General features: G+C 57.6%; 4 protein-coding genes across 31 annotated transcripts; 1 reads left to right on the top strand and 3 right to left on the bottom strand.

Moving 5' to 3' along the window:
- Window positions 1-1247: 1247 nt before the first annotated feature.
- LOC125685981 (zinc finger CCCH domain-containing protein 11A-like) lies at window positions 1248-6065 on the bottom strand. 6 transcript variants are annotated; one of them, XM_048929537.1, is made up of 8 exons: window positions 4359-5406; window positions 3697-3866; window positions 3285-3408; window positions 2766-2828; window positions 2434-2520; window positions 1966-2304; window positions 1577-1653; window positions 1248-1456 (listed from the first exon to the last, which is right to left on the bottom strand). In XM_048929537.1, exons 1-8 carry the CDS (start codon window positions 4567-4569, stop codon window positions 1400-1402), a joined length of 1128 nt encoding a protein of 375 aa, XP_048785494.1. In that variant the 5' UTR covers window positions 4570-5406; the 3' UTR covers window positions 1248-1399. The 6 variants fall into 6 exon arrangements, with proteins under 6 accessions (XP_048785494.1, XP_048785490.1, XP_048785491.1 ...); XM_048929533.1 differs by adding an exon at window positions 5999-6065 and having other exon boundaries at window positions 1248-2304; window positions 4359-4638; XM_048929534.1 differs by having other exon boundaries at window positions 1577-2304.
- On the top strand, window positions 5569-16151 carry LOC125685991 (translation initiation factor IF-2-like). Of its 22 annotated transcripts, none has more exons than XM_048929570.1 (8): window positions 5585-6714; window positions 8174-8229; window positions 8374-8552; window positions 8812-8904; window positions 9156-9515; window positions 10238-10416; window positions 12486-12830; window positions 13789-16151. In XM_048929570.1, the coding sequence occupies exons 1-2, from the start codon at window positions 5818-5820 to the stop codon at window positions 8198-8200; spliced, it is 924 nt and encodes a 307-aa protein (XP_048785527.1). In that variant the 5' UTR covers window positions 5585-5817; the 3' UTR covers window positions 8201-8229; window positions 8374-8552; window positions 8812-8904; window positions 9156-9515; window positions 10238-10416; window positions 12486-12830; window positions 13789-16151. The 22 variants fall into 22 exon arrangements, with proteins under 22 accessions (XP_048785547.1, XP_048785546.1, XP_048785539.1 ...); XM_048929580.1 differs by having other exon boundaries at window positions 8812-9272; window positions 9425-9515; window positions 10241-10416; XM_048929578.1 differs by having other exon boundaries at window positions 8812-9272; window positions 9425-9515.
- A 958-nt stretch (window positions 16152-17109) lies between these two features.
- On the bottom strand, window positions 17110-20490 carry LOC125685997 (uncharacterized). The gene is made up of 7 exons (XM_048929597.1): window positions 20040-20490; window positions 19807-19918; window positions 19327-19447; window positions 18619-18756; window positions 18178-18320; window positions 17844-17969; window positions 17110-17740 (listed from the first exon to the last, which is right to left on the bottom strand). Exons 1-7 carry the CDS (start codon window positions 20047-20049, stop codon window positions 17620-17622), a joined length of 771 nt encoding a protein of 256 aa, XP_048785554.1. The 5' UTR covers window positions 20050-20490; the 3' UTR covers window positions 17110-17619.
- A 176-nt stretch (window positions 20491-20666) lies between these two features.
- On the bottom strand, window positions 20667-24373 carry LOC125685998 (coiled-coil domain-containing protein 81-like). 2 transcript variants are annotated; one of them, XM_048929599.1, is made up of 5 exons: window positions 23174-24373; window positions 22686-23053; window positions 22121-22182; window positions 21417-21570; window positions 20667-21174 (listed from the first exon to the last, which is right to left on the bottom strand). In XM_048929599.1, the coding sequence occupies exons 2-5, from the start codon at window positions 22762-22764 to the stop codon at window positions 20909-20911; spliced, it is 561 nt and encodes a 186-aa protein (XP_048785556.1). In that variant the 5' UTR covers window positions 22765-23053; window positions 23174-24373; the 3' UTR covers window positions 20667-20908. The 2 variants fall into 2 exon arrangements, with proteins under 2 accessions (XP_048785556.1, XP_048785555.1); XM_048929598.1 differs by lacking the exons at window positions 22686-23053; window positions 23174-24373 and having other exon boundaries at window positions 22121-22671.
- Between the last annotated feature and the right edge of the window lie 655 nt (window positions 24374-25028).

The raw sequence follows: 25028 nt of genomic DNA, 5'->3' as shown, positions 1-25028 counted from the left end.
CAGGGATGGGGCATCCACAGCCTCCTTGGGCAACCTGTTCCAGTGCCTCACCACCCTCTGGGGGAAAAACCTCTTCCTAATATCCAACCTAAACCTCCCCTGTCTCAGTTTAAAGCCTCTTGTCCCATCACCACCCACCCTCACACACAGCCCTTCCCCTCCTGTTTATACGCTCCCTTCAAGGACTGGAAGGCCACAATGAGGTCTCCCCAGGGCCTTGTCTTCTCCAAGCTAAACAAGCCCAGTTCCCTCAACCTTTCCTCACAGCAGAGCTGCTCCAGCCCTCCGATCATCTTAGAGGCGGTGTTGAACATCAGTGTGCATTGCACGTGGGTGTGAGCAGGGTGTTTCCACATGAATGTTAGTTTTGTACGTGTGTGTGCATGAACACGGCTGTGTGCATCAAGGTCTTTGCACAAGGCTGTGTGGTTTTGCACACGTTTGCGTGCACGTGGATGGAGCGTGCACACAGGGCTGTGCAAGGATGTGCTTGCATGTGCGTGTGGTTGCACAGGTGTGTGTGCAGGGAAGTCCTTGCACGTGGGCGTGCGGTTCTGCACAGGGCTGTGCACACAGATCTGCGTGCAAGGGAGCGGCGGAGGTTCCTGGGAACAGGAGATTCCTGGGAGAGGCAGAACTCACACGAGAGTGCTGGAGAGCACAGGGCCGGGAAGCACAGCTCCGCAGCACTGCGCTGTGCACAGCAGCCTGCAGGATGGCACCGATGGAACCAGGACACGGCGTCACACCAGGCGCTGCAAAGGAAAAGCTCCATCCCAGCCCACACAGGGACAGGCAGGCAGGCGCTGTGGAGGGCTGCACGACAGAGGGGCGCCTTCTGAGTGCCACGACCTGCAGCGCTGTCTGTGGGCAGAGCAGTGCCGGGATGGCAGCTTGGTGGTCCTAAGCTGCAGAGACGCTGCTCTGGACCAGCAGCCTGTCATTTTTTGAGCAAACGCCGTCCTTTTGGGGAACTTTGCTCATTGTACACTCATCATAAAGCAAAAAACACTCAGCGCTGCCCTGGGAAACTCAGCAATCTCTGTGGCAGCGTTCTCTAAGTCAGCACGCTGGTGGCCAGGCCTTGTTACTCGCAGCTCTCTGCACGTGCTCTGCAGGCGGTCTGTTTGTGGGCAGTGCAAAGGACTGCTGCCTCCGCTGCACCAACAGACGGCAGCATTCGCTGATGGAGCTGTGGGAGTTCTGACCAAGAGCGAGGAGGTGGTGCAGCAGGCACTGAGTGCTGCTGGACAAAGCGGGCCGTGTGCTCCTTGTCAGTCTCTAATTGCAGCTGTTTTTAATTGACTGCACCCAAAGTTGGAGTGCCGAGTTGGGCGGCACTCGCAGCGCTGCCCTGTAACGCCGCGTGCTGCAGCGCTGCCTTCTGTCGCTCCTCCTCTCAGTCGTGCAGCTGCAGCCTCTGCATCATCTCCACAAGGCTGTTCATTGCGGAGGACTGGAAAGAAACAGAGCGAGTGTAGAAACAGGACAGCGCTTCCCTCGGGAAATCTTTCATGTCTGACAGACGGAGGCCCTGAGAGCAACGAGAGCCGTGTCTGCGCTCTCCAGGACTCACCTCTGCACGTGCAGCAGCTGCTCTCAGAGAAGCCTTCTTCAGCTCTGCTCTCCTCTCCTTTCGTCGCTGTCTTCTTGCTATAAGGCGAGAAAAAAGATGAATTTGTTTTGTCAGCAGCAAAACTGCAGCAACCAATGGCAGAAAAAAGACAAAGGAAATTGGACTAGGAAGCCCCCCAGTGAATGACATTTCCAGTGGGACGTGCAGAAGACCACCATGCAGGTAAAGAGACGGGCTTGCATGTTCCGGCACCTCGCTGCCTTTGGACTCGGCAGCCTTCAACCCCTTTCCCCTCTTCAGAGAAGGAAAAAGCAAAGCAAACCCCAAGCAGACTCCGCGTGCTTGCAGAGGGCAGCAGCTCAGCGCGGCGGTAGCACAGCCCTGCTCACCTCTGCACCTGGAGCTCCGCGCTGCAGCAGGCCCAGGCCGTGCTGCTGGAGCCGGCACGCCGTCTGCACTCTCGGCCCTCGCTCTCTTGTTGGCAGGCAGCTGCACTGCTGCTGGTGTCCCTTCCTCCAAGGCCTTGCGTTTGCATCCAGCCTGGGCCTTGGAGACGGAGTGGGGGCACGCAGCAGGGGAAGCTCTTCCCCCTGTGCTGGGACCTGCTCTGTGAGGAAGCCCTCCAGCCTGGAGAGGAGCTTGAGCTGCTGCCTGTTGACAAGCTCTCTCCGAATGCACCTGCTGCACCACTTTCACATAGATATCGCCATTGGGCTCAGCACCGATCTCTGTTAAGGAAGGAGAAGCAGCAAGAGTTAACAAGAGCCCAACGCTACTTTCAGTCTGCAGAATGGGCCGCAATGCTGGGACATCTCATCTGGAGCGCCCCAAACCCCGATGCCTGTTGTGTGCTGTACCTCTCTTGGGTGCCCTGTCACACTCGCTGCTCCTCCTCTGCCTTTCCGCATGGCTGCGCTTCAGAGGAAGGCCGCTGGCATCGGCTTCTGACAGAAAACAAGAAATACATGAAGAGCATCTCCTTTGAGGAAGAACTCAGCACAGTCAGACACAAACTTCTGGTCCTCAAGCGTAGCTTCTTCAATTGGCTTTTCCGCTGCTTCAGCGCAGTGCCACTTCTGCCGTCAGCACAGAACTGCAGTGCCTTTCTTCTCTCCTCCATCACACACAGCCCTGCATGCAGCCCTGCTTAGAGGCAGTACCCACACCACAGCTCACAGCAGCTCCTTACCTGCGGAGGCTTTCCGTTTCCCCCCAGGCCCAGCACCATCCCACGGACGCGCAGGCTCCGTCCCTGCAACAACAGATGGAGCGTGATTTCACAGACACCAGGAGCAGCACTGTGCCGTTAGCCCACGTCCACCCCCGAAAACCAAAAGACAAACCAAAACAGAAACTGATGCTTACACAAAGCATTACTGCTCTCATTCCTGCTCAGATGGCAGCAGAGCAACCCCGGTCTGCCTGACAGCTCTGCATTCTGCAGAGCAAAGGTGCACCAGCAAACAAAATGCTGTCAGGGGCAAAAGCTGAGGAAGGCATTTTTTGGCCCTAGAAGGAATTCACTCAGTTCCCAGCACCATCATGTACACACAGACATCTCTCTGACTGCTGCCATCCACTGCCACTGTTGGCATCTTTAACGCTTCCACCATGGTTCCTTGACATCCCTACAGCACTGCACCCGCTCAGCAGTAAGACTTAAAATGCATTCTTCCATCCGTCATGGCAGAGGACTGCAGAAACTCACTTTTGCATGGCAGTGAGGACGGCCCGTCCCCATCGCGTCCCTCTGTGCGCTGCCAGGCGCTGCCGGATCTCTGGCAGCCTGCTGGCTGCTGCTCCCAAACGCGGGGAACCGCGCCGCGCTGCTTCTGAGGAGGGAAAGGAAGAAACGTTGGAGGGAACGGGCAGCCAAGGTTTGCAGAGAGGTTCCAGGCTGTGCCGGAGATGGGATAGCAGAGTGCTGGGACGTTATTTATCGCTAAGGGAAAATAGGGCCTGAGCCGTGTCCACGCCATCAGCCCAGGCTGTCAGCAGGGAGCACAGAACCCAACTGGTTACTGAGGTCACAAAGGACCTGCAGGGCTCCCCCTGCTCGGCCCCTTCCCTTAAAAATGAGAAAAAGGAAGAAGAGCCAAGCAAAAGAAACCCGGCCGTACCTTTCTTGTCACACACTCCATGTCTCCTCGCTGAGACATGACTGCTGTCTCAGAGGAAGCTGAAGAGAGAGCTTTCTCTCTCCGCAGGAACTTCCCTCGCTCCTGGAAAGACCTGGCTCCACTCTTCCTGACACTGCCTCGATCTCTGAAACTCCGTTTGGACAGGAGCCCTGCAGAAATTATCAAGTGAAACATCATGAGGAAGAAGCATTTTCCCAGCTTCTGCCATGCGATTTAGTCCCTTGAGGAGGACAATGTCTGGAAATCAGCTGGCTGCAAGAGCTGCCTAGTGCCAGCTCCAGCTCGTGCCTGACTGCCACGGCTGGTGCCAGCAGGTGCTCTTCTCCATCTCCTCAGTAGCTCTGCACCCAGCCATCCGTGGGGCACGAGGCACAAGTTGCACCGTGCAGCCTGCACTCTCCTTCCTTTTTGATGTCTGACATGAAGGCAGGGGCCCAGCAGTGGATTTCCAAGGGAGTAATGACATTTCGTCGTCCTCATCGAATCGTGGGAGGGAATCTCAACCAGAACCCATCTCCCCTTGACACAGCCGTGCTGAGGGGCACCGCTGGAGCTGGGAACTCCTGCCCAGCCCCGCTTTCTGCTGAGACACCTCCCGGCACCCACCCAGCACCAACCCAGCTCACCTGCTCACTGCTCACCCTGAGCCGTGCCCAGCTCACGCACACGCCGCAGCGCTGCTTCCAGTGGGCTCTCACAGCTGATCTCTCTCAAGAAGGGCTCACAGCTCAGTCTGCATGCAGCACGCTTGCCACAGCCCCAGCTCTGCTCCCAGCTGTGCCACAAACGCTCCCAGACCGGGAACCACTGTGACCTCAGCGACGGCCCGCATGGCTTCTGTGCCTTCATCATAAGGGAAGGAGACGGATGCCTCCCAGATCCAAATGGCAGGAAACCAACACCAGGTCACCCAGTGGGGCTCTGTGATGTGAGATAACAGAGGAGTGGGGATGACTCTTGTGCGTGCAGCCCAATAAAAACCAGTGAAAACCAATATGGCCTCGTCGTGGTCAACAGAGCCCCAGGGGAACCAGTAGAAGCAATGGTGCACATCTGTGTGCCCAGGGCCGGTGCTGGCCTCTGCCTGTGGCTTTGGGCCCCGGGGCCGCTGTCAGCATCCCTGGCTGTGCCTTCAGGCCCTGGGCTCTCTGTCTGTGGTTTCAGGCCCCACAGCTGGTGCCGGCCTCTCTGTGGCTTTAGGCCGCAGGACCCTTCCAGCCTCTCAGGCTGTGGCTGTGTCTTTCCACCTGTGCTGGCCTCACGGCTGAGGCTGTGCCTTCAGGCCCTGGGGCCGGTGCCGGTCTCTCTGGCTGTTTTTAGGCCCAGCGCTGGTGCTGGCCTCTCAAGCTGTGGCTTTATGCACTAAAGCTTGTGCCAGCCTATAACAGCATGCACTTTAAAACAGTTCATGTAAGTAAATGAAAGCAGGAGAATGCTGAGCTCTTCTGGGTGTTTCTAGAATTGGGACACAGACAGGAGAGCTCAGCCGTGTGCGCTTGGTTGTATGCAGCAATCTCTACCACATTTGCAAACGTCGATAAATCCTTGTTATCCTGCTTTACAGGAGTAGGGTGTGACAAGAAACCAATGACTACCAGTTTACAGGAGGTAATGAATTTAAAGTTTCCCTTCTTCCCTTGGCACTTAGCTTACAGAGTTCTGCTGTGCCGGGTGCTGGTGTCATACCTCTAAGCCACAATATTGATGGGCTCAGCTGCCACCAACTGGTAGCTACTCAGCCACCTTGTGTGTGAAACGAGGAAAAAACGCCATTCTGAACCCACAGCACCTCAAAGCCCCTTCAAGAGCCCCCAGTACTGCCCTGAGCAGTTTTCCAGTTTTCCCTGCTGCCCCTTCAAAGCCTCAGGAGTGCCAGCAGCACCTCGTGCCTTAGGATGCCCGGTGGATTTCACAAGGATGCTCCCATCTCCTGCATTGTGATCAGTGGCAAAAGTATCCAACGGCGCTGACCGGAGCTGGGGGCTCAGCGGTGACATACAGGGAAACCTGCTGTGCTGCAGCGTGAGCCTCCGGTCCCGCTGCTGGGCACCGCCGGGCGCAGCCCGGCTCCGTCCTCTGCGCAGCTCCCTGCGCGGACCGATGGCCGCGCCCGGGATCGCCCCGAGCCTCCTCCTCTGCAGGCTGAGCCGCCCCAGCTCTCCCGGAATCCCACCCCAGCCATTTCCCACGCGGTGCCGAGGAGGGGAGGGGACGCGGGGGGAGCGACGGGGCCGGCGCTCGCAGTGCTACGACACGGCCGTTTGCGCCGCCCCGTCCTTACCCGGCGGTGGGTACGGGGACGGGGCGGCTTATTGGAGCTGCAGAAACGACCGCGGGCAGAAGCGCCGAGAAACGAACGGGAAACGTTTAATCCACGAACGCACACAGCGACAAACAGAGAAACGACCGCGTTGCCAACCGGCTCCCGTACAAACGGCGACTCTGGAGGACGGCTCGGTGCCGGCGGGGGATGGACAGGCCCCGCGCCGCCTTCCTCCGACCGCCCGGCGTCCCCGAGGCACGGGGCGGGCGGCGGCGCAGCGCCGCTTTCCCCGCACGGAGCCCTGCGGCTCCGCCGCCACTGCAGAAGGGGCCGGGCGCTGCGCGCGGGGTCCTTTCCGCCCGCTGTCGCGCCGTCATTGCGTCATCACCGCGCGTCCCGCAGGGCCCCGGCCCGGCTGCCCGCGGCGATGCCTGCGGTTGTTGCGTTGCGGGAACTCAGCGCAGCCTGCAGAGAGCGGTCCGGCGGCACGGGAAGATGGAGGCCGTGCGGTGCGAGTGCCTCAGCGGTGTGTGCAGCCCGCGAGGAGCCGAGCGGGGCCGGGAAGAGGAAGCCGTGGGAGTCCCGGGGAGGGACGCGCGATGGCAGCGTCAGCGGCGGGCTCGGCTGCTGCCTCCTCCGCTCCTGACGCCGCGCGCTGGCGCACTTTGAGAAGCGCCCAGAAGCCGGAGCCCGCTGTCACATCTGTGGGGTTCCACGGAACGCGCAGACGTGGGGTGAGTTGAGGTTGGATATCAGGACCAACTGCTGTACGGAAAGGGTTGGTAAGCACTGCAGTGGGCTGCCCAGGGAGGGGGTTGAGTCACCATCCCCGATGTGTTTAAAAATCGTCCGGGTGCGGTGCTCAGGGCCGTGATTTAGCGGAGGGAGCAGCCTGGAAGGAGCGGTCCTTGAGAGCAGCCCTGCGGAGAAGGACCTGGGGGTCCTGAGGGATGAAAAGCTGGACATGAGGCAGCAGTGCTCCTGCAGCTGGGAAAGCAAGTGGGATCCTGGGCTCCATCAGCAGAGGGGTGGCAGCAGGGACAGGGAGGTGATCGTCCCCCTCTGCTCCGCTCTTGTGAGGCCCCATCTGCAGCACTGCGTCCAGGTCTGCAGCCCCCAGTACCAGAAAGACAGGGAGCTGTTGGAGAGGATCCAGAGGAGAGCCACAAAGATGATCCGGGGACTGGAGCACCTCCCCTGTGAGGACAGGCTGAGGGAGCTGGGCTTGTTCAGCGGGGGGAGAAGAAGGCTGCGGGGTGACCTCATTGCAGCCTTTCAGTACCTACAGGGAGCCTACAAACAGGAGGGGAATCAACTCTTTGAAAGGGGAGATACCTGCAGGACGAGAGGAATGGTTTGAAGTTGAGGGAGGGGAGCCTGAGGTTGGATGTCAGGGGGAAGTTCTTTACAGAGAGAGTGGTGAGGTGCTGCAACAGCTGCCCAGAGAGGCTGCGGATGCCCCGTCCATCCCTGGAGGTGTTCAAGGCCAGGCTGGATGGGGCCCTGGGTGGCCTGGTGTGGTATTGAATGTGGAGGTTGGTGGCCCTGCGTGAGGCAGGGGGTTGGAGATTCGTGATCCCTGAGGTCCCTTCCAGCCCTGGCCATTCTGAGATTCTGTGAGGGTTGTTAGAGTTAGGGCAGTATGGTCAGGCTGCGGTTGAACTCGGTGCTCTTGAAGGTCCTTTCCAACGTGAGTGATTCTGTGATTCTGCGGGATGCTGTGTGCTGGATTGCTGTTCGTTGCAGAGCAGCAGCACAGGGCAGGACTGGGGACTGGGAAGATGGGGGTGGTGAGGGCAGTGTGCGGCCGTGGGCTCCTCCGGCGGTCCCAGGAAACATCTCCACGTGTCTGCGGCTGCGTGGAGGTGTGCGTGTCTCCTGCTGTACCAGAGATGGAGGGGATGGCGCTGACTGAGGGCAGGGACTGGAGCAGCACAAAGGCGCCGTGAGGCGGCCGCAGTCAGTCCGGCCGCAGCACAGACAGATGGCGCTGCGTTGGGTTTTCTTTCTGCCGGCTCTTGTGCACTCACAGCACTTCTGCCTCCCTCCTCTGTTGCACTGACCTTGCTTTTGTGCTGCGATCTGCCTGTTTAATAGCCCTGCTTCCTGCTTATCGCCGTGCTGTACAGTCACAATCACTTCACCAGCAGCTGTTTGCTGGAAAACTAATGCTCTCGCTGGTTTTTATTGCAGCTGCCAGCTGCTGGTGGACCTGAATGAGAAGAGATTGACCCAAAACTCGAATGATGGTGAGTGTGCTTGTTTGCTGTGCCACGCTGTGCCAGGCATTTGCTGCAATCAAGTCAGCGTAGGGAGTGTAGGTAAGCAGGAAGAGCACTGTCTGTCTGTCTTGTTATGAGTGGTAAATGTGTAACTTCTGTTTCTTCCTATAGAGGACAATGCACGTCTGCTTTTCCTGCTTGAGAAAATCCAACTGAATGCCAGCTAACAGAGGAAGTATTTTTCCAGATAAACTCTCTGGGCATGCTGTTCTCTCCTGGTTGAACCCAAAGGTTCCACCCATGCAGAGGTTATTCCTGTGCCCGTCTTCCAAAGCCCAGGCTCCATGAAGGTGAGCATTGTTTTGCTGATGATCTTCGTTGGAACACAACTGCCCTAAAAATTGTTGGAAAGTGGAAATGGAGCTGCCCTTCATGTCCTGAAATGCAGCTGCTCTGGAGGTGTGGGTCTTTGTGGAGCTTTGTGTGCATAGCTGTAGTCCTGGGGCTGTTGAGAGCTGGCTGTGTAGGGGCCTGGAGGTGGCACAAGAGCAGAGGGCACTTGTGATTCTTGCGCAAGCAGCCTGACCAGCTTCCATTTGTTGCTTGCAGGCACAGATGAAGATGCCATCACTGACGGCTTGACCAAACTCAATGCTTCCCAACGTCAGCGAGTTCTGATCACCTACAAGAGCACTCCTGCAGGTAGGTGCTCTGCAGAGATGTGTGAACGTGGTTGGGTCACTGGGTGAAAAGCGAAAAACGACCCAGCCTCCATAAGAGAAAGGTCAGCAGAGACTTTACCTGGCCAAGGTTGTTTTGTTCCTGTTCAGTTCAGAGCAGTTGTTGATGCAAGGAGGGTTGGAGCCTGAAGAGAAGTGGTGAGCAGCTCAGTTCCTTCTGTCCTCGAAGGCCGCACCTTCTGCCAGCTCCTTTCTCCTCTCTTGGCCTTCTAGGGTTTGATCGATGACTGGAAGTGACTTGAAGCTGAGTGGGAATTCTGAGAGGGTGATGATTGGGATGATGACTGCCAGCACCGTGTGTGACGTGCAGAACTAAGGAGGGCTGTGAAGGTTTGGAAGTCTTCCTTTCGAATGGCTCAAGTTCTGGCCAAGGACTTGCTGCTTTGTTATGTATGCCTTCTTATTTATTAACTCTTAAAGAAACCTGGCTGCACGTCACAAGCAGGTGCTGGTATCTGAAATCTTGCTTGGCGATTCCCTAGGGAGCAGGAACAGGTGAAGGCTGCCTGATTGAAATTCTGGCTTCTCGCACCAGTGAAGAGATTGGTCGCATTGATGAGAACTGCGAGCTTCGTAAGCAGAGCAAAAGGCCAGGCCTTGTCCTGCTGCCTGCCATCAGTGTGTGTGTGTGCAGGCAGGCGTGATAGGAAGGAGTCTGGGGAGCTTTCAGGTGTGACAAACTGGCCAACCTGGGTGTTGCTGTTTGTGCAGAGAGAAGCTAGACTGGAATTTCAGCAGCAGCTGAGCTGGTGTAACTGAAATGGGGAGGAGCATTCTGTCTGTCAGCAGGACGTGTGGCTCTCTTGCCAGTTTCTTGCTGTCTGCGCTTCTTAATTGGAGGCTGCAGCACTGATGATGATGGCTGGAGCGCTGCAGTGATGCTGAGAGCCCTGGGCCCAGCTCTGCACCCAGCAGGTGATGGCTGGCAAATGTTATGGGCAGCACCCAGGCGGTGGCCCTGCTCCTCACGGGTGCTGTGTGTGTTCCTGCTGGAAGCTGGCTGCTCCCTTGAGGATGGCGTCGTATCTGACACATCTGCCGTGTTCCCAAGGGTCCTCGTGTCCCTCGCGGCGCTGAGCCACGCTGAGGGAGAAGGGGCTGAATGTTCAGAGCTGTGGGCACAGCTCTGCACTCGGTGGTGAGGAGCTCCAGGCTGGCTTTTTCTCACCCTGTGCGTCCCATGGCTGCTCCTCAAGCCCAGCTTCTGCAGGGAGGGGGCTCTGACTCTGGGTGTGTGTGAGTGCTGTGGGCTCTTCTTTAAACATGCCAGTAAAGTGGGTTGCTGCTCGTTTCAGAAGGAGCCCAAAGCACACCTGAGCTGCGTTTCGCTGTGTTTGTGAGCTGTGTTCCCTTTGAAGGACTCCATTATCCATCTCCAGCACCCGTTCCTGAATGGGGAGTTCTCAGGAGTTGCTTCCAGTAGATGCTCTGGTGAACCGAGTCTTCTCTCCTTGGGTCCTTGCAGGGAACAGAGGTGAAGGAATGCATGTGGATGATGGCCTTGCTCAGCAGATGCTCAGGTGTGTAGCAATGTGCTTCCCAATCTATTCTTGTGCGTGTGATGCGTGGTGAAGAGAAGCCAGCCTGTGAAATGGGAATAATGGTTCTAGTCTCGTTTGCAAGCCTCTAATGAGAGTCTGTAGACTGGCTGGCTGCTTGGCAGGGGCAGTGACATTTTGGCTGTGGGTTGCCGTGCCTGGTTGGTGCTTGCTGGAAAATATCCATGGTCTAGACAAGCACAGGCCAGCAGTGCTCTAGCTGCAGGAATTAAAGATCTCCTGTATGCCCAGCCTTCTCCATCAGCCTTACTTTGTCATCCACAATGTCTGTCAGTGCCTGTACGAAGCGGGGGAGAAGAAATGGGGAACAGAGGAGGTGCAGCTGATGTCCGTCCTCTGTACACGGAACAGGGATCACCTGCTGAGAGGCAGCACCCCTGCACAGTGTGCTGGGTTTTCCTTCCCTTCCTTGTTTGTGCGTGGTGCCCTTGCAGGAGCTCCGTAGCTGTTCAGTGGATGTGAACTCCTCTGAGGCAGCAGGTGTCCTGGAGAGAGCCCCAGTGCATCCATTCCGTTCGGGCTGTTTCATTCCCTCCTGAGACTGAAAGGGGCTTCAGAAACCTCAGTACAACTGGCTGCAGCTCCAGCATGGAAAGCAGAGATCACAAAGTGATCTCCACGTCCTTGTGGAGCTCCAACTTGTCACCTTGCTCTCTGAGCGTGGAGCAGGACCAGCCGTGCTGCGCTCTGTGTGTGTGTTGCCTGTGGGGCTGGAGGTGGGGAAGCTGCCCCAGTGACTGCAGAAGGGACTTTGGCTGCACTGTGCCTGCTTACAGGTCAGCCTCATCGTCTTGCTCTGTTTGCCTTGACTGGTGGGAGCGTAAGCCACCAGGTTTGTGTGTGGAGCCTTTGCTCTCAGCCCATTGCTGTCACTGGAATGGTAGCTATTAAAGAAGGACTGTCCGTAAAGCGCGTCTCATCAGCACTGCCTGATGCCTCCTACCGAGCTGCCTTGTCCTGGGGTTGCGTGCCAAAGGTGCCAGCACCTCCTGCTGGGACTCCTGGATCACACTGCCCTTAGAACCCTGCTCGTGGTGCCTTTGTGATGTGCAATTCTCTACCAACCTCTGGGTTACACCTTTCTCCTAAGCCCCACGCTCCTGCCTGCTAAGCTGTGGTTCTTAGCACTACAGAACGTGGCTCTTGTTGGCTTTTGCAGGTGTTTGTAAGTGGTGGTGATGTTGGAAATGCCCACTAATTTTCCAGGACGGTGTCTCTGATAAAGCAGGTTTTATTTGCAATGGCAGTGTTGGGCCTCCTGCAAGCAGGAGCGCGCACAGAAAGCAGTGCTGCACCTTTTATGCCCTGCTGCCCGACGCTGATCCCTTTCTGCCCTGGCTCCTCACTGCTGAGTGCTGCAGGTTCGCACTCTGTTGCGACACTTCGCTGATCCCACAAATAGCAAGTGCACACAGATCCTTGCCATGCAGACACAAACATCTCCGTTGGTTAATGGCCTTCTGACCGTTGCTTTCTTAACAAACATCTGGTCGTCACTTTCGGATGCCTGCTTTACAGCATAAACGTAAACCTGACCTCTTCATTGTTTAATTACCCCCTTGGCATTTGCGCCCTTTACACTGGGTCACCGTTCTGGTCATCCGTCTGTCCTTGGATCGAGATAAGCTTGGAGGGAGGATAGAGGGGAGCATCCTGGATCTGCCTACAGCATCCTGACATTGCCACAGAGCGGGACAGCTGTGCTTTGTGTAAAAGCCCTGGCTCCTTGAAAGCTTGTTAAACGCATTTCACGTTCGCTGGCTCACCAGTCTTACAGCACGTTTTCTAGTTCAGAATACTGTACCTACATTGTTTAAAACATTTAAGGTCTATTGCAACTGTGTGAGGAAGAATGTGTCGCACAGCGCAGTAACTGTGTGTCTAAAGTGTGTTCCTGATATGCAGATGATATCTCTCCTTGTCACATCAGCTACTCCTACAGACAAGTTACGGAATGCAAACACGTCGTGTTCTGTTTCTTTAGGTCAGTTGTCCATCTCAACATCCAGCGCAGGAACAACATTTCATTCCCACAGTGCATAATGCTGTGAAGGCATCGCAGGCCGCCCGCTCGTCTCCGCTGTGCTCAGGGGCTTTGCTGAGCTGCAGGCCCAGCGCTGCAGCCCCACAGCGCAGCCTCACGTCTGGTGACGGACTGCAGCTGGAAAACCCTGGCAGCGGAGGACGCTCCTGCCCCACAGAAGGACTCGCAGCTCCAGCGCCCTCAGTGCTGGAAGGAGGCTGCGGTGCCTCCACGCGATGGATGCGGTCCACCCGACAGCTCGTGTGGCTCACCGTGCGAGGCCAGCAGGAAGAAAGGTGGGCACGGGTAAGGCTGCATCAGAAGTGAGTGCAGAGCTGTGGGGCCGGTGGTCCAGGGTGCGGGGGCCCAGGTGGTGCTGCGGGACAGGCGTGACAGGAGGGCACTGGTGGTGCTGCCCGTCCTCGGCTGCAGGACTGGTGCTGGTGGCAGGGGCTCGGGTTCTGTGCCTGCAGCACCGATTTGCGGGTCGGTGTCTGCGTGGGAGGGATGGCACCCATCTCTCTAAGGGAGGCGAGGATGTTTTCGTCAGGAGGACGGCAGCTTCACAAGGGAGGCTTTGAACGAAGAGTGGGGAGGGCTGCTGAGCAACAGGATGGGGTGATGCGAGGGAGAGGGAGCAGAACATCGGCACTGCAGGGTGGCAAGGAAATGCCTGGAGGCACCACGATGGGGAGATCCCCCAGAGCTCCAGAGGAGGTTCTGGTGGGTAACGGGGGGAGGCTGCTGGGAGAGAGGAACGGATGGACAGAGGGATCGACGGAGGAGAGAAGTGTTGGAGGGAGGGAGGGAGGGATGGACAAAGGGACGGAAGGGCCGTGGGATGGATGGAACGCTTGTTGGATGAGAGGATGGATGCAAATACAAGTGGATGGAGGGATGGCCAGGAAAATAGGATTCCTGCCCCAGAGAGCAGTGTGCCTCCATGGGCACCTGTGGGGGTGGCCCTGAGGGTATGGAACCCACCTGCCATTGCCTGGAGCCCATCGGTTCGTTGTAACAGCAGTACACTGACAAAGTGCATGCTGCAATCCTTGAAACCACGGCGTGCTCGTGGATTTTGGCAGCCAACTGACAACGTGGTTTCAACATTGCTGAATAGGCATTTGTTCTCCAGCAAAACAGTTCAGCATCTGCAGAGCGCTGCCAGTAACTGCAGTGGAACAGGGAGGAATTGTGAGAACAGATTTCTGCCTAGAATGCTTTCCAATTTAGTAACTAATGCATTTTATTTTTACTCTTGTAGGATTATCATGAGCTCTAGATATGCAGCTAAAAGAGTCTGAAAACCAGGAGTCCAAACCCTTGTCTGTGGAAGGCCCACCTAGTTACCCAGCTCCCGAGCAAAGAAAAGGAAGAATCAAGTCTTCAGTCAGCACACACACTCCAGTCAGTCAGCTCCGCAATAAAAGCTACCTTTTCCATGCACCTCCACTTACGTGTGGCAGAAAAGTGTTCTGGGCATTCAGCACATTGGATTCACATTCAATTAGCAATCCAAACTCCAAACAGTTATTTATGATTTCTTCTCTCCTTCTGCAGTCTCGTTTCCTCAAAGGGCGCTGCTTTACCCTGACTGGGCTGGCTCCTGCTTTTACCTTCACTGCTATTGGGGCTGCATTTTTGGCTCTGCCAGGCATCCCTGGTAGCCACACTCCTAAGTGCACGTGGTGTAAGATTTCTGTAACTTCTGGGGGGACGACCTTGTTTTTCCCAGGTTGTGTTAAAGCCAGAGGAGGGGGAGATGGTGGGGAGGGAATGGGGTGAGGGGTGGGCGATGGGGAGCTGGAAGGGATGGAGTGGGGGGTGTGGGGGAGGAGAGCAGAATGGAGGACGTGGAAAGAGATGGATGGAGAACAGGGGAGAGGATGGGTGGAGAAGAGGATGGGTGGAAAACGTGGAAGGAGAGATGGACAGAAGCGAAGGGATGGAGAACAAGGGACCAAAGCACCAAACCCCTCTCACCTTTGGGCCCAGCTTCTTCTTCAGTGCAGCTCCTGCGGCAGGCAGGGCCTCAGCTCTTCCCACATTCCTCCCTTCCTGCAAGGTTGCTTTTTTTCACGCCTACTTTGCTGTGCTATGGGTAGCTTTCCTACTTGCTTTCCTGTATATGTTACCATCCATTGCTTTTCACTTTTTATTCTCTTTTTGTTTCATTATTTTCCCTTCAACCCTCCCCACCCCCTCTCTCCTCTCCTCACCCCTACCTCCCATTTTTTCCTCCCCTCCCCCCCCTACTCTTTCCTCACCTTATGGCAAACTTTCCCAAATAGCTGCAGGCTTCTCCAAGTGCAGATTTGCCTGCCAGGTCTTAATAGACTAAGATGCAACTTTTTAGGAACAAACAAAGTCAATACAAAACAAAAGAACAGAAGAACAGAAGAAACCCAAACACATTTCCACAAATGCCTTTGTTCACACCTACCCATTTCAATCACTGGATGTCAGGGAAACCGAGGAGCTATTCCACTGAGCTGAGGCTTGGCTCTTGGTGAGAGGTGTTTTCTGAATGGCAATTTTTCATTTCGCTTCTGCTTTTTAACTTTCCTACATGTGCACATGTAGCACTGGGAACAGGAGCTGTCAGGCACACAGAATTGAAGGAATCCCATGGAACACCAGTGTGAGGTTGGCATTTCCACTGAGCCGTCAGATGCACACTGCAGGATTGTTCTGGGACCTGCAGCAATGATTCTGCACATCTCCTGAGAAAACTGATAGCACTGCACAGCATCCAGGGCAAGGAGAACTTTCTAAACGGAAAAACAGGTCAAAGAAACGGCAAAGGAATGGAGAACAGGAAGGATTAAAATTTGCAGTAGCAGCTTGAGAGCTGTCTGATAGACTGCAAGAAAAAAAACCAGGAGCATTGGTCTTCTGTCCATCAAATAAGTACAAAAATGACGAAGCTAAATGTAACACAAATTACATTAACTGGCTGCTGTTAATAAAGAGACATGCACATCTGAAATGCTCCACAGAATTCCCAGAGATCACACCTTGCCACAGATGCCCCAGGTACCCTGAAAGGCAGTAAGATCTGTGAGCTGCGTTTCTGAGCTCTGTTCCAGAACTCTGAGATGACAGACAGCAGGACTTCAAATGCTGACGTACCAAACTGACACCAGGATTTCCTGCCTCTCTTTAATCACGAGCAGTTTTGAGCACAGCATTACTGCACCGCAACGTTTCAGTTCACTTCTAGAGCCTTCTGCCAGACGTGGGTTTCAGAGAGGGGCAGTAGTCCAGGGGCTCAGGCACTTGCTGTGATCCAGGGCTGCAAATGGTCTTTGTCTACTGAATTTCACCAGACCGTTCCTGTAGCAGGGAGCTGCCCATAGCTTTGCATCAGTCAGCTGGCTCTGAGGGTGCAGGCAAGGCTTTGGCTCAGATAGACCGGTACTCTTCTTTTCTGCCAGTACTTGGCTGACGGAGTTTGTGGCCGTTCTGTGGCACGGAATGCAATCAGCACGGAAGCATCGTTTGTCGTTGTGGATTTTGAGTAAGATTTCTCACCCTCTGCTCATGATGGGTAAGAGTTCAGGTGTCCAAAGAGAATAGTTGAGCCGAGAAAAAAAAAACAGGGCGGGAAAGACAAAGGAACCGAGGTCGATCGGCGGGGCGGATCCGGGCGATGGGGCGCCGCCGACCCTCACGTCTCGCCACCGTCCGGCCGAGCCATGGGGTCCGGGCTCCCGGGAGTCGGGTGGTGGGAGGAGGACGGGTGCGAGCTGCGATAAACACCCGGCGCGGTCACAGGCGCACGCACAGCTCCAAGTTCTCCCTTAGAAGCTGGTGAGCTGCTGGCACGGGCTGCCCAGAGACGCTGTGCGCATCCCGCCCCTCCGAGTCCGTTCCGGGCTCCCGCGGCGCCCCGGCTTCGGAACCGGCCGCTTCAGCCGCGGGGAGCGGCGGCGCGCAGGCCGCGCCGGCTGCCATCGGCCCGGGGCGACAGCGGCGGCCCGTCCCGGCCTCTCATTGGTCAGCGCCGGCGCCGCCCCGCCCCCGGCCTCCCTCTCATTGGTCAGCGCCGAAGCCGCCGGCTCTGTCTCTTCTCGCTCCCCTTCCCTTCAGCTCCCCGTCCCCTTCCGTTACCTTGCAGCGTCTCCCCCCGCTTTCCTTCCCTTCCCCTCCCTTGCGGTGTTTCCCCCCGGTCCCCTTTCGTTCCCTCGTGCTGTCCTCCCCCCTTTCCCTTCTCTTCCATTACACCATCTCCCCCCCGTCCCCTTCCCTTCCCTGGCACGAGAACCTTTCTCGTGTCACACGGGCTGAATTCAGCTCAGCGGAGTCTGGGTGCTGGGCACAAGAGAATTCTGCCACAGCGTTTCTATTTCTGTTGCGGGAAGGGAGCGATGGGGATACGAGGGGATGCATGACTTGTGCACAGGAAACGTGCACGGCCGGCAGAGATGGCTGCCGTCCTGGGCACCCGCTCTTGCAGAGCATGGTCCTGCCGGGCCTTGGCAGCGGCTCTCCTTGCCACCCAAACTGCTCTCTCAAACCACCCAAACGGCTCCAGCTTCCTCACGTCAGTTGATGGCGACAGACACGACATCAGCAGACTGAGTGGAAATAAAGCCAATTCATTTTTATTGGGAATACTGCATCCAAAACTGAGGTCCCCGGTACAAGAAAGACGCAGAGCTCTTGGATGAAGTGCAGAGGAGGGCCCCTAAGGTGATCAGAGGCCTGGAGCACCTCTCCTGTCGAGAAAGGTGGAGGGAACCAGGCTTGTTTAGCTTGGTGAGGAGAAGGCTCCGGGGAGACCTCACTGCGGCCTTCCAGTTCTTGAAGGGAGGCTGTAGAGTAGAGGGGGAACGGCCGTTGATGAGGCCGGATGGTGACAGGACAAGGGGGAATGGTTTTAAACTGTGAAAGGGGGGCAGAATTTGGTTAGATGTCAGCAGGCGTTCTTCACACGGAGGGTGGTGACGTGCTGGAACAGCTTGCCGAGAGCTGGGGGACGCCCCATCCCTGCGGGCATCCGAGGGCAGGCTGGATGTGGCTCTGGGCAGCCCGGTGGCGGTGATCTTCGAGACCCTTTTCAACCCAGGCCGTTCTACGAGTCTTTGGTTTTCTACGATCTTCCATTCACAGGTGGAAATCTGGACGGCTTCCCAGCCCCCGTGCCGAGAGCTCCACCGCGGTCACCACCGATGGCTGCACCTTCCCCTCTGGAGCCGTGTGAGCATTCAGCCCTAGGGAGGCGAGAAGAGCACGGAGCGTTAGGGCTGAGCGCAGGCAAGTGGTGCAGGCCGGGCTGCAGCCCGGCTCTCGGGATCTGCTGCCTACGGAGCTCACCGGAGGAGGTGCCGCTTCTGCTCCAGCTTCTGCCGGTTTCTTTCCGCTGTGCCGGCAAAAACCTCTTGCTGACGGAGGTGCGGCTCCAACCTTCGGAGCACCTGAGCCGCTCGCGGGGAAAGGAGGCTGCAACAGGAGGAGAAAGTCATCCCTCGGGCTCCGCTGAGCCGCCCCTGCCTCTGCCCTCACCCGGCCCCGCACCCCCTGCTGCCCCCCACGTGTCCCCAGCCTTGCGCCCCGCCAGCAGTTTTTGGCCCGGGCCGTGCCTGTCCCTGAGCTGCAGTCACAGCTGCCCGAGAGCCTCAGGCAGCCGGCAGAGCCCACACACACTCACTCAGCATGCAGTGTCAGCTTGGTCGTCGTCCCCATTATACTTCCCGGCAGCAGACCCTCGTCCTTCCTCCATCTCCTTCCCACTTGCTGTCTCCTGGGCTGGGCTGGAGGATGCGGAACACGCACTCTCTCCCTGGCCAGCAGCTGCCAAAGAGGAGACGCTGTCAGCAAAGCGGCTGGGAGCACGGGGCTGTTCCCCAGAGGCCCTCTGCCAAGGGCCCTGCAGCAGGCCCCGGCAAGCAGGAGACTCGGTCCTGCCGGCCCATGGCTCCCGCCGCCCTTCCCTTCTCCCTGCAGGGCCGTGCCAAGCTCTCCTCCCGGGAGGAGCGGGCCAGCCCCTGCCATGCTGCACGGCGCCCGTCCCGCTCCCACCCCCTGCGCCCTGCTGAGCTCGCACCCTGGCTCAGCGGCTGTTGCCAGCAGGGTCGATCCTTGACGGTACCTGGGGCGGATGCTGGTCCTCCCCTGCGCTCCAGCCTTCCCATGCCGCCATTTCTGCCTGTGCTCGCTCTATTTGCTGTTGGTGCATGGGCCACGTGTGGTCTGCTTCTTTCCACAGGGCAGACTCTTTGCGGAGCTCCTGCAGAGACACAGCAGCATACAGGATCAGCCTCTGCCCCTGGGGCCTTCCTTCAGCTCCCCACTCCTGCTCCTCGCCTCTGCCGGCCTGTCGGCACTGCTTTGCCCCTGAAGGACCAGGGGCCCCAAAGGCAGGCCGGGATCCACAACTCATGGCCAACGTGGCTCAGAGGCCGTATTCCTCTCTCACGGCCCCTGCTCAAAATCAGTGCTGTGGCAGGTGGCAGGCCAGGAGGCGAGAAGAAACGGGGAAAGTGTGCAGCACCCTCCATCTACCAAAGAGGAGCTGAAGGAGCGGACAGAAATGTGAAACGGTGGCACCCGAAGGGCTGTGCTCCAGATCACTGCACACACAGAGGCTTTTGCTTCCCTCCCTGCAGAAGCACTCAAGGCCAGGCTGGTCGGGCTTAGAGCAACCCGGTCTAGAGACAGGTGTCCCTGCCTGCAGCAGGGGATTGGAACCAGGCGGTCTGAATGGCCCCTCCCTACCCAAACTTTCCTAGGATTCTACCATCCTATCATTGGTGCAGTCTCAAGCAGCACAGTCCCTGCAGCAAGGCAGAGCCGGTACCTGCAGTGCTCTCTTAGACTCCTCGGTGGCAGGGAGTGCAGCGCTGGTCTGGGCAGCAGATGTTTCCTTCTGTCCCGCTTTCTTTGTCCCACGGGAGCTGCCTGCACACGGCGGGAGCGCACTGCAAACAGACATAAGAGGAGTCTGCAGGAGCCCGGGGCACCTCAATTTCCCCCGTGCTCCCACAGCCATCAAGATGGGCTCCGGTGCAGAGCAGAGAGACCCCTGAAGGGAGAAGAGCTTCTGCTATCGGTAGGGATCGGCACTCAGCTCCCCCAGGGACCGGGGACCAGAGTAGAACAAAGCTGGTGTGTCTGCCTCAGGCGATCGTGCTGCGCGCTTGCCGCCCTGGAAAGAACGGCCCCCCCAGGACACACGTGTGTCAGGAGCCTTTGTGGGTGCTGAGAGCTGGCAGCTCCAAAGGGGAGGCCGCTCCTACACGAGCGCACGCATCTCCTTCTTTTTGCCCAAGGCCCTCACCTGCCAGAAGGCTCCTTCGCCACATCTTGCTGCCTTGAGCTCGGCTTGCGCTGCAGCAGCATGGAGGGGGGAAGTGTCTTCCGCCTCTGCAGCAGCCTGCCGGCAGAGACCCCTGGAACCAAGAGAGAAAGAAGTTCTTCAGAGCAGCCCCACGGGCACGGCACGTGAACCTGGATCCGGTCACCCGGCACGGGACAGGACCCCCCTCCCTACAGCTGGGACCCGCTCCTCACCTTTACTCATCTTCCGCTGTATGGCAGCTTTTTTTTCTGCGGCGGCCTCTGCTCTGCTCTTTTCCACGGTGAGCTGAAACCTGGAAACAGAGAGTGACAACCCTTGAAGAAGGATGACCTCCTGCCCCACGCAGCTGGTTGGTGGTATTTATCCCTGTGCTCTGCAGAGCGTGGCGCCCTTTTCCTTCCTGGCCATGCCAAACCAGCACACGTAGCCCAAATTCCTCTGCACGTGCAGTCCGTTCTCTCTGAGGGGAATCGGGACAGCTTGGGCACCAGAAACACAACCCTGATTCCCCAAAAAGCCAAAAGGCAGCAGTGGAGAACCAGGAGCCAGACTTTCCAGCATTTCTCCCCGACTGGAGGCTGAGCACGGAGACCCAGCAGGGCACGACCCAAAGGAGGAGGTGGAAGGAAGCCTGTCTGCTGGCCAGCTAAGTGCTGCAGAGGAAATGCACTCACCTCGGGAACACATGGATGCCATGGGCAGCGGTCTCTGGCCCGAAGTCAGCAGAATCGTCCGTCCAGAATCTCTGCAAAGGGACACAGACCTGCTGGAGGCTTGCCAAGGACATTTTTTCATGGCTCTTCTTGACAGGAAGCAAGCCTGGCTCCCATGCCAAGAGAAAGCTGCTCTCCACCAAAGCCTCCTCCGTGAACATCAGAGCTTTGTTCTGCTCTGAAGGAGCAGGATGGCAAAGTAGCGAGGCCGTGCAAGAGCACTGCCAGGCTTTCTGCATGGGCAGAGATCCGGGAAATCTCTTTGCCAGTGGAGAAAGCCGTGGGGGCAAGCGTGGGGAAAGGCACTGGACTGGCCTGCCACGTCCAGGCTGGCCAGCGGTGATCCGACGGCGCACCTCACAACCTCCTCAACTTACGGTGTGGATCAGTGCGAGGACGGGGGCATTGCTCTCCAGTGTTTCAACGCAGCTGCAGAAGAACCTCATGAGGAGGAAGCCGTCTTGGCAGGTCATAACGCCGAGGTTCTTGAACACGAACGAGACGGGCTCCCTGCTCCTCAGGAGGTGACAGTACAGGAGCACGCTCTCCCGCACGCAGCGTGGCACCAAGTGCAGCGGGACGCCGGAGGCTCGCGAGAGCTGCCGGTAGTTGAGCGGCTCAATCTTGACGTCGTCTGCAAGGAGAAGGCACATCCTGACTGCCACAGCCAGCCCATGCAGCATTCATAACCAAATCCCACAGAAAAGGTGCTTTGGAGAAACAGCTCTTGGGCTGCGGTTCCTCCTGGAGGAACTCGCGCTGCACCCCGAGCTTTGCAGACACTTCTCTGCTGCTCCCGGCCGTTTCCAAAGAGCAGGGAGAACACAGCCGGCCGGACGTGGGGCGGGAAGGGGAAGGTGGCTGCTGCCTTCTCACCAGGGATGATGTCGTTGGGAGACTGGAGTTCCTGCAGCCACAGCACCCCGATGTCCAGCTGGAAGACAGGCCTTAGAACCGGAAGCGCCTCTTCTTTGCTGTGGAATTGCTCTCGGACCCCAGCAAAGACCCCGAGTCCCGGAATCAGGACTCCCTGCACAAGGAAAAGACAGAAAGGCTGACGAGCGTGTACTTTAGGGGCGGCAAAAGCCACGAACATCAGGAGCGTGGGGTCACTGCTCTCCGCCCTCCCCACTCCTGATGGACAGCGGGGTGAGATGGGGCTCCCTGGAAAGCATTGGAAAAGTCTGTGCTCCCTGCAAGACAGTCACCTCCGCACAGTATTTCCCAACATCCCTCGGCTAGAGAAGAGCCCGGGCATGGACAGCACAGGGCTGAAGCCTGGGACTGATCCCAAGGATTATCCTCGGCACAGGGCCAGAAAAACCCCCACCCATTTCTCCCTTTGCTCTCCCCGTTCTGACCAGGGCAGAGCGAAGCCCCTGCGTGTGCCAAACGTTTGCTCAGAGCAGCTCTGGCCTTGGCTTTCCCTCCCAGTTGGCCAACAAGCCGCTCTGGGCACCCGGCTTGGGCTCAGCGTGCTGCTCAGTGTGGTGCTCAGGGAGGGATTGCTCTGCGGGGCCCACACTCTCGGCAGGACTGAACCCCTCTCCAGGGCGAGGGTCACCAGCACACCAGCCCACCTTGTCCAGCTTCATCTGTTCCAGGATGTAATCAGACACAGCGTCCCAGACTGCCACAATCTCTGCAAAGGAAAGAAAAGACAAGTCAGGCTCCAGGCCAGCCTCTTCACAGCTGCTTGGCAAGCTCCTCACACAGACAGCGATCGGTGCAGGCACACGCACACACCCCAAAAAAGCACCACCATGGCTACCAGAGCTGGGCTTTGCTCCGATTTCAGCCTTATTCGGAGCCCCAGGGGGAAACAGGGACATAGGAAGCCTCTGGGACACAGGATGCCTTTCCTCCCAGATCTGCAACCTACGGAAACACCGTCTGCCAGGGAAACCTGGCCTCGGACTGCCCTATCACAGGGGACCGAGCATGCCTAAAGGAAGCGGGGGCTCTGGGCAGCTCTGCTCTCGGGACCTGGCTGCCACGTGGTCCCCAGAGCCCAGCGGGACCCTTGGGCAGGGCTCTCGCAGCAGCCCCCAGCCACGTCCAGCCAAGCGCAGAGAGCAGGAGCTGCGGCTTTGGACAGCCAGCAGCCCCGCGCGATGCCTTGGGAAGGGGTCCGGACAGCCTTACCTTCAGCAGAGAGTTCCAGCAGCGTTGGGAACGCGTAGGCCAGCTCCGAGCTGACGCTCACAGTCCAGCAGCCTTCCATGCGGCTTGCCGACAGCCTCAGTTCAGAACTAAGGATGCCCTCCGCCAACAAGGCTCCTCAACCAACCAACAATTCTCTGCAAAGCGCCCCTGCTCCTCCACGCGTCAGTGAGGGTCACCCAGAGCAGCCTGGCTGCCCCGGAATCAACTCCTGGTCGCAGAAGGACAGAGCCCCTGAGCAGTGCTGCAGCAGCGCCCAGGCCCTGCAGGGAAGTGCCGGCCCTGCCGCTGCCCCGGGGAAGATCTGCTTGTGATGCAGCGCATGGCATTGTGACATCAGCCCGTGTCACCTGGAGCTCTGTTAGGCATTGTGACATCAGCCCGTGTCACCTGGAGCTCTGTTAGGCATTGTGACATCAGCTCGTGTCACCTGGAGCTCTGTTAGGCATTGTGACATCAGCTCGTGTCACCTGGAGCTCTGTTAGGTCACCGGCACGGAGAGGGCAGCTCCTCTTCCAGGAGCAGTTCCGCTCAGCTTACTGAATTACGGTACGCAGGAAGGCAAGCCTAACTTTAATGGCTCTGTAAGAGCAGCTGTCTGCCTAATAAACAGAAACCTGTGCGTTCACAGGCACACGCACACCAGGTGAGGTTGAAATATCGACCATCGCTGTGCTTTACTCGGCAAACGGCACGAGAACCTGCCATGTGTCACACAGGCTGAGGCTGGTGAGCTGCTGGCACAGCTGCCCAGAGACGCTGTGCGCACCCCATCCTGAGGGGTGTTCAGGTCCAGGCTGGATGGCACCCTGCACAACCTGACCTGGAGCCTGATCTCACTGTTGGCCGCAGCAGGGGGTTGGAACTGGGTGATCTGTGAGGCCCCGTGTGCTGAAAGGCAGCCACGTGGTCTCCCCAGAGCCTTCTGCTCTCCAGGCTCAACGAGCCCCAGTCTCTCAGCCTCTCTCCAAAAGAGACGTTCCTGATGCTGGCCTTTCAAGTCCCGTTGCTGATGTCCAAGTTTTGTGCCCATCGCGTGCTGACGCTGTTGTGCCAATCCATGGGCTCAACAGGGAGAACAAAGACACCAATGTCTTTGGGACAGGCTTATTTTATTGCCTATGACAACGTAACACGAGCAATAGTATTTACTGGCAGCCTCTGTAGCCAGGAGAGAAGCTTAACAGACAAGGCAATAAGCGAGGCAGTGGGCCTACTCATGGCCATGTGAGCTCAGCGATGGAGAAAGGTGCATCACCACCTGCCCCAGCACTTTGCCATCAGCCAGACCCGCAGCCACTGGGGAGCCCTGTTTGCAATGAGGATCTGTGGGGACGTGGATTGGGGATGGGAATGGGGTGGGGGATGGGGACGAGGTGTGGAGGGAGGGATATGAGATGGGTTTGAGATGGCTATGGGGTGGATGCGATGGATATGGGATGGGATAAAGGCGTGGGATAAGGATATGGGATGGCTATGAGATGAGGCTGTAGTGGTTATGGGGCCATAGGGGCTACTGGTGGGACATCTCCAGATCATCCTAGAGACTCCTCAGAGCTCCTGGGCCCATCCTCGGAGTTTCCAGATCCTTCAAGGGATCCCTGGGAACATCCTGGAGACCCCCTGGACATCAAGACCCCACTGGGACATCTCCAGACCCTTCAGGATGAACCCAAGGATCCCCCTGGACCCACCTGGGAACACCCCCACATGCCCCAAACCCCTTGAGGACATCTGCAGATTCTTCTGCATGACTCCAGGGGTGGATAGGGGAGGTTGCGGGAGGGAGAAAAGGGGCTAGCGAGGCTTCTAGAGGTGGAAAGAAAGTCTGGGGGTGGATAGGGGGTTGTGGGGAATCTACGGGGGGAAAGGTGTGAGTGGGGCTTCTGTGAGCTGGAAAGAGGGTCTGGAGGTGGAGAAAGGGTGGAAGAGGGAAACTGGGGGATTGTGGTGGGCTAGAAGCCCTGTGATGTGGAAAGGGGACCTGGGGGTGGAGAGGGGATTGTGAGGGGGAAAAGAGGAGAAAGAGGCTTCTGTGAGTGGAAAGGAGGGTCTGGGGGTGGAGGGGTACATTGTGGAGGGGAATATTGTGGAGGGCAACTTGAGGAGTTGAAAGGGGGAAAAGGGGTTTTTGTAGGGCAGAAAGGGCAGGTCTGGGAGTGGATGGAGGATTGTGAGGAGAAAAAAAGAAGGAGTGGGGTCTCTACAGGGAGGAAAGGGGGTCCAGGAGTGGTGAGGAGGTTGTGGGGGGCTTCTATGGGGTGGGAGTCTGGGGTAGACCTCAGGGGAGTATTGGGGGGGAGAAGAGAGGAGTGGGGTGCCTAT

Source organism: Lagopus muta, chromosome 30 (assembly GCF_023343835.1).
Source record: "Lagopus muta isolate bLagMut1 chromosome 30, bLagMut1 primary, whole genome shotgun sequence".
NCBI lineage: Eukaryota > Metazoa > Chordata > Aves > Galliformes > Phasianidae > Lagopus > Lagopus muta.
This window is presented reverse-complemented; position numbering and strand designations above follow the sequence as displayed.

Bases quoted from the DNA above. Each gene is read 5' to 3' on its own strand.
- LOC125685981 (XM_048929533.1), bottom strand. From the start codon at position 4,569: ATGATGAAGGCACAGAAGCCATGCGGGCCGTCGCTGAGGTCACAGTGG. The intron at 3,409-3,696 runs GTACGGCCGGGT...TTCCCTCCTCAG, and splicing joins TGGAGTGTGTGACAAGAAAG to AAGCAGCGCGGCGCGGTTCC. The intron at 2,829-3,284 runs GTGAGTTTCTGC...CTGTTGTTGCAG, and splicing joins GTCCTCACTGCCATGCAAAA to GGACGGAGCCTGCGCGTCCG.
- LOC125685991 (XM_048929582.1), top strand. From the start codon at position 5,818: ATGGCCGCGCCCGGGATCGCCCCGAGCCTCCTCCTCTGCAGGCTGAGC. The intron at 6,715-8,173 runs GTGAGTTGAGGT...TTTTTATTGCAG, and splicing joins ACGGAACGCGCAGACGTGGG to CTGCCAGCTGCTGGTGGACC.
- LOC125685998 (XM_048929598.1), bottom strand. From the start codon at position 22,372: ATGTCCCTGTTTCCCCCTGGGGCTCCGAATAAGGCTGAAATCGGAGCA. The intron at 21,571-22,120 runs GTGGGCTGGTGT...TTCCTTGTGCAG, and splicing joins AACAGATGAAGCTGGACAAG to GGAGTCCTGATTCCGGGACT. The intron at 21,175-21,416 runs GTGAGAAGGCAG...TTCTCCTTGCAG, and splicing joins TCCCAACGACATCATCCCTG to ACGACGTCAAGATTGAGCCG.
- LOC125685997 (XM_048929597.1), bottom strand. The intron at 17,970-18,177 runs GTGAGTGTGTGT...CTCCTGTTGCAG, and splicing joins AAGCTGACACTGCATGCTGA to CCTCCTTTCCCCGCGAGCGG. The intron at 17,741-17,843 runs GTGAGCTCCGTA...TCGCCTCCCTAG, and splicing joins CAGAAGCGGCACCTCCTCCG to GGCTGAATGCTCACACGGCT.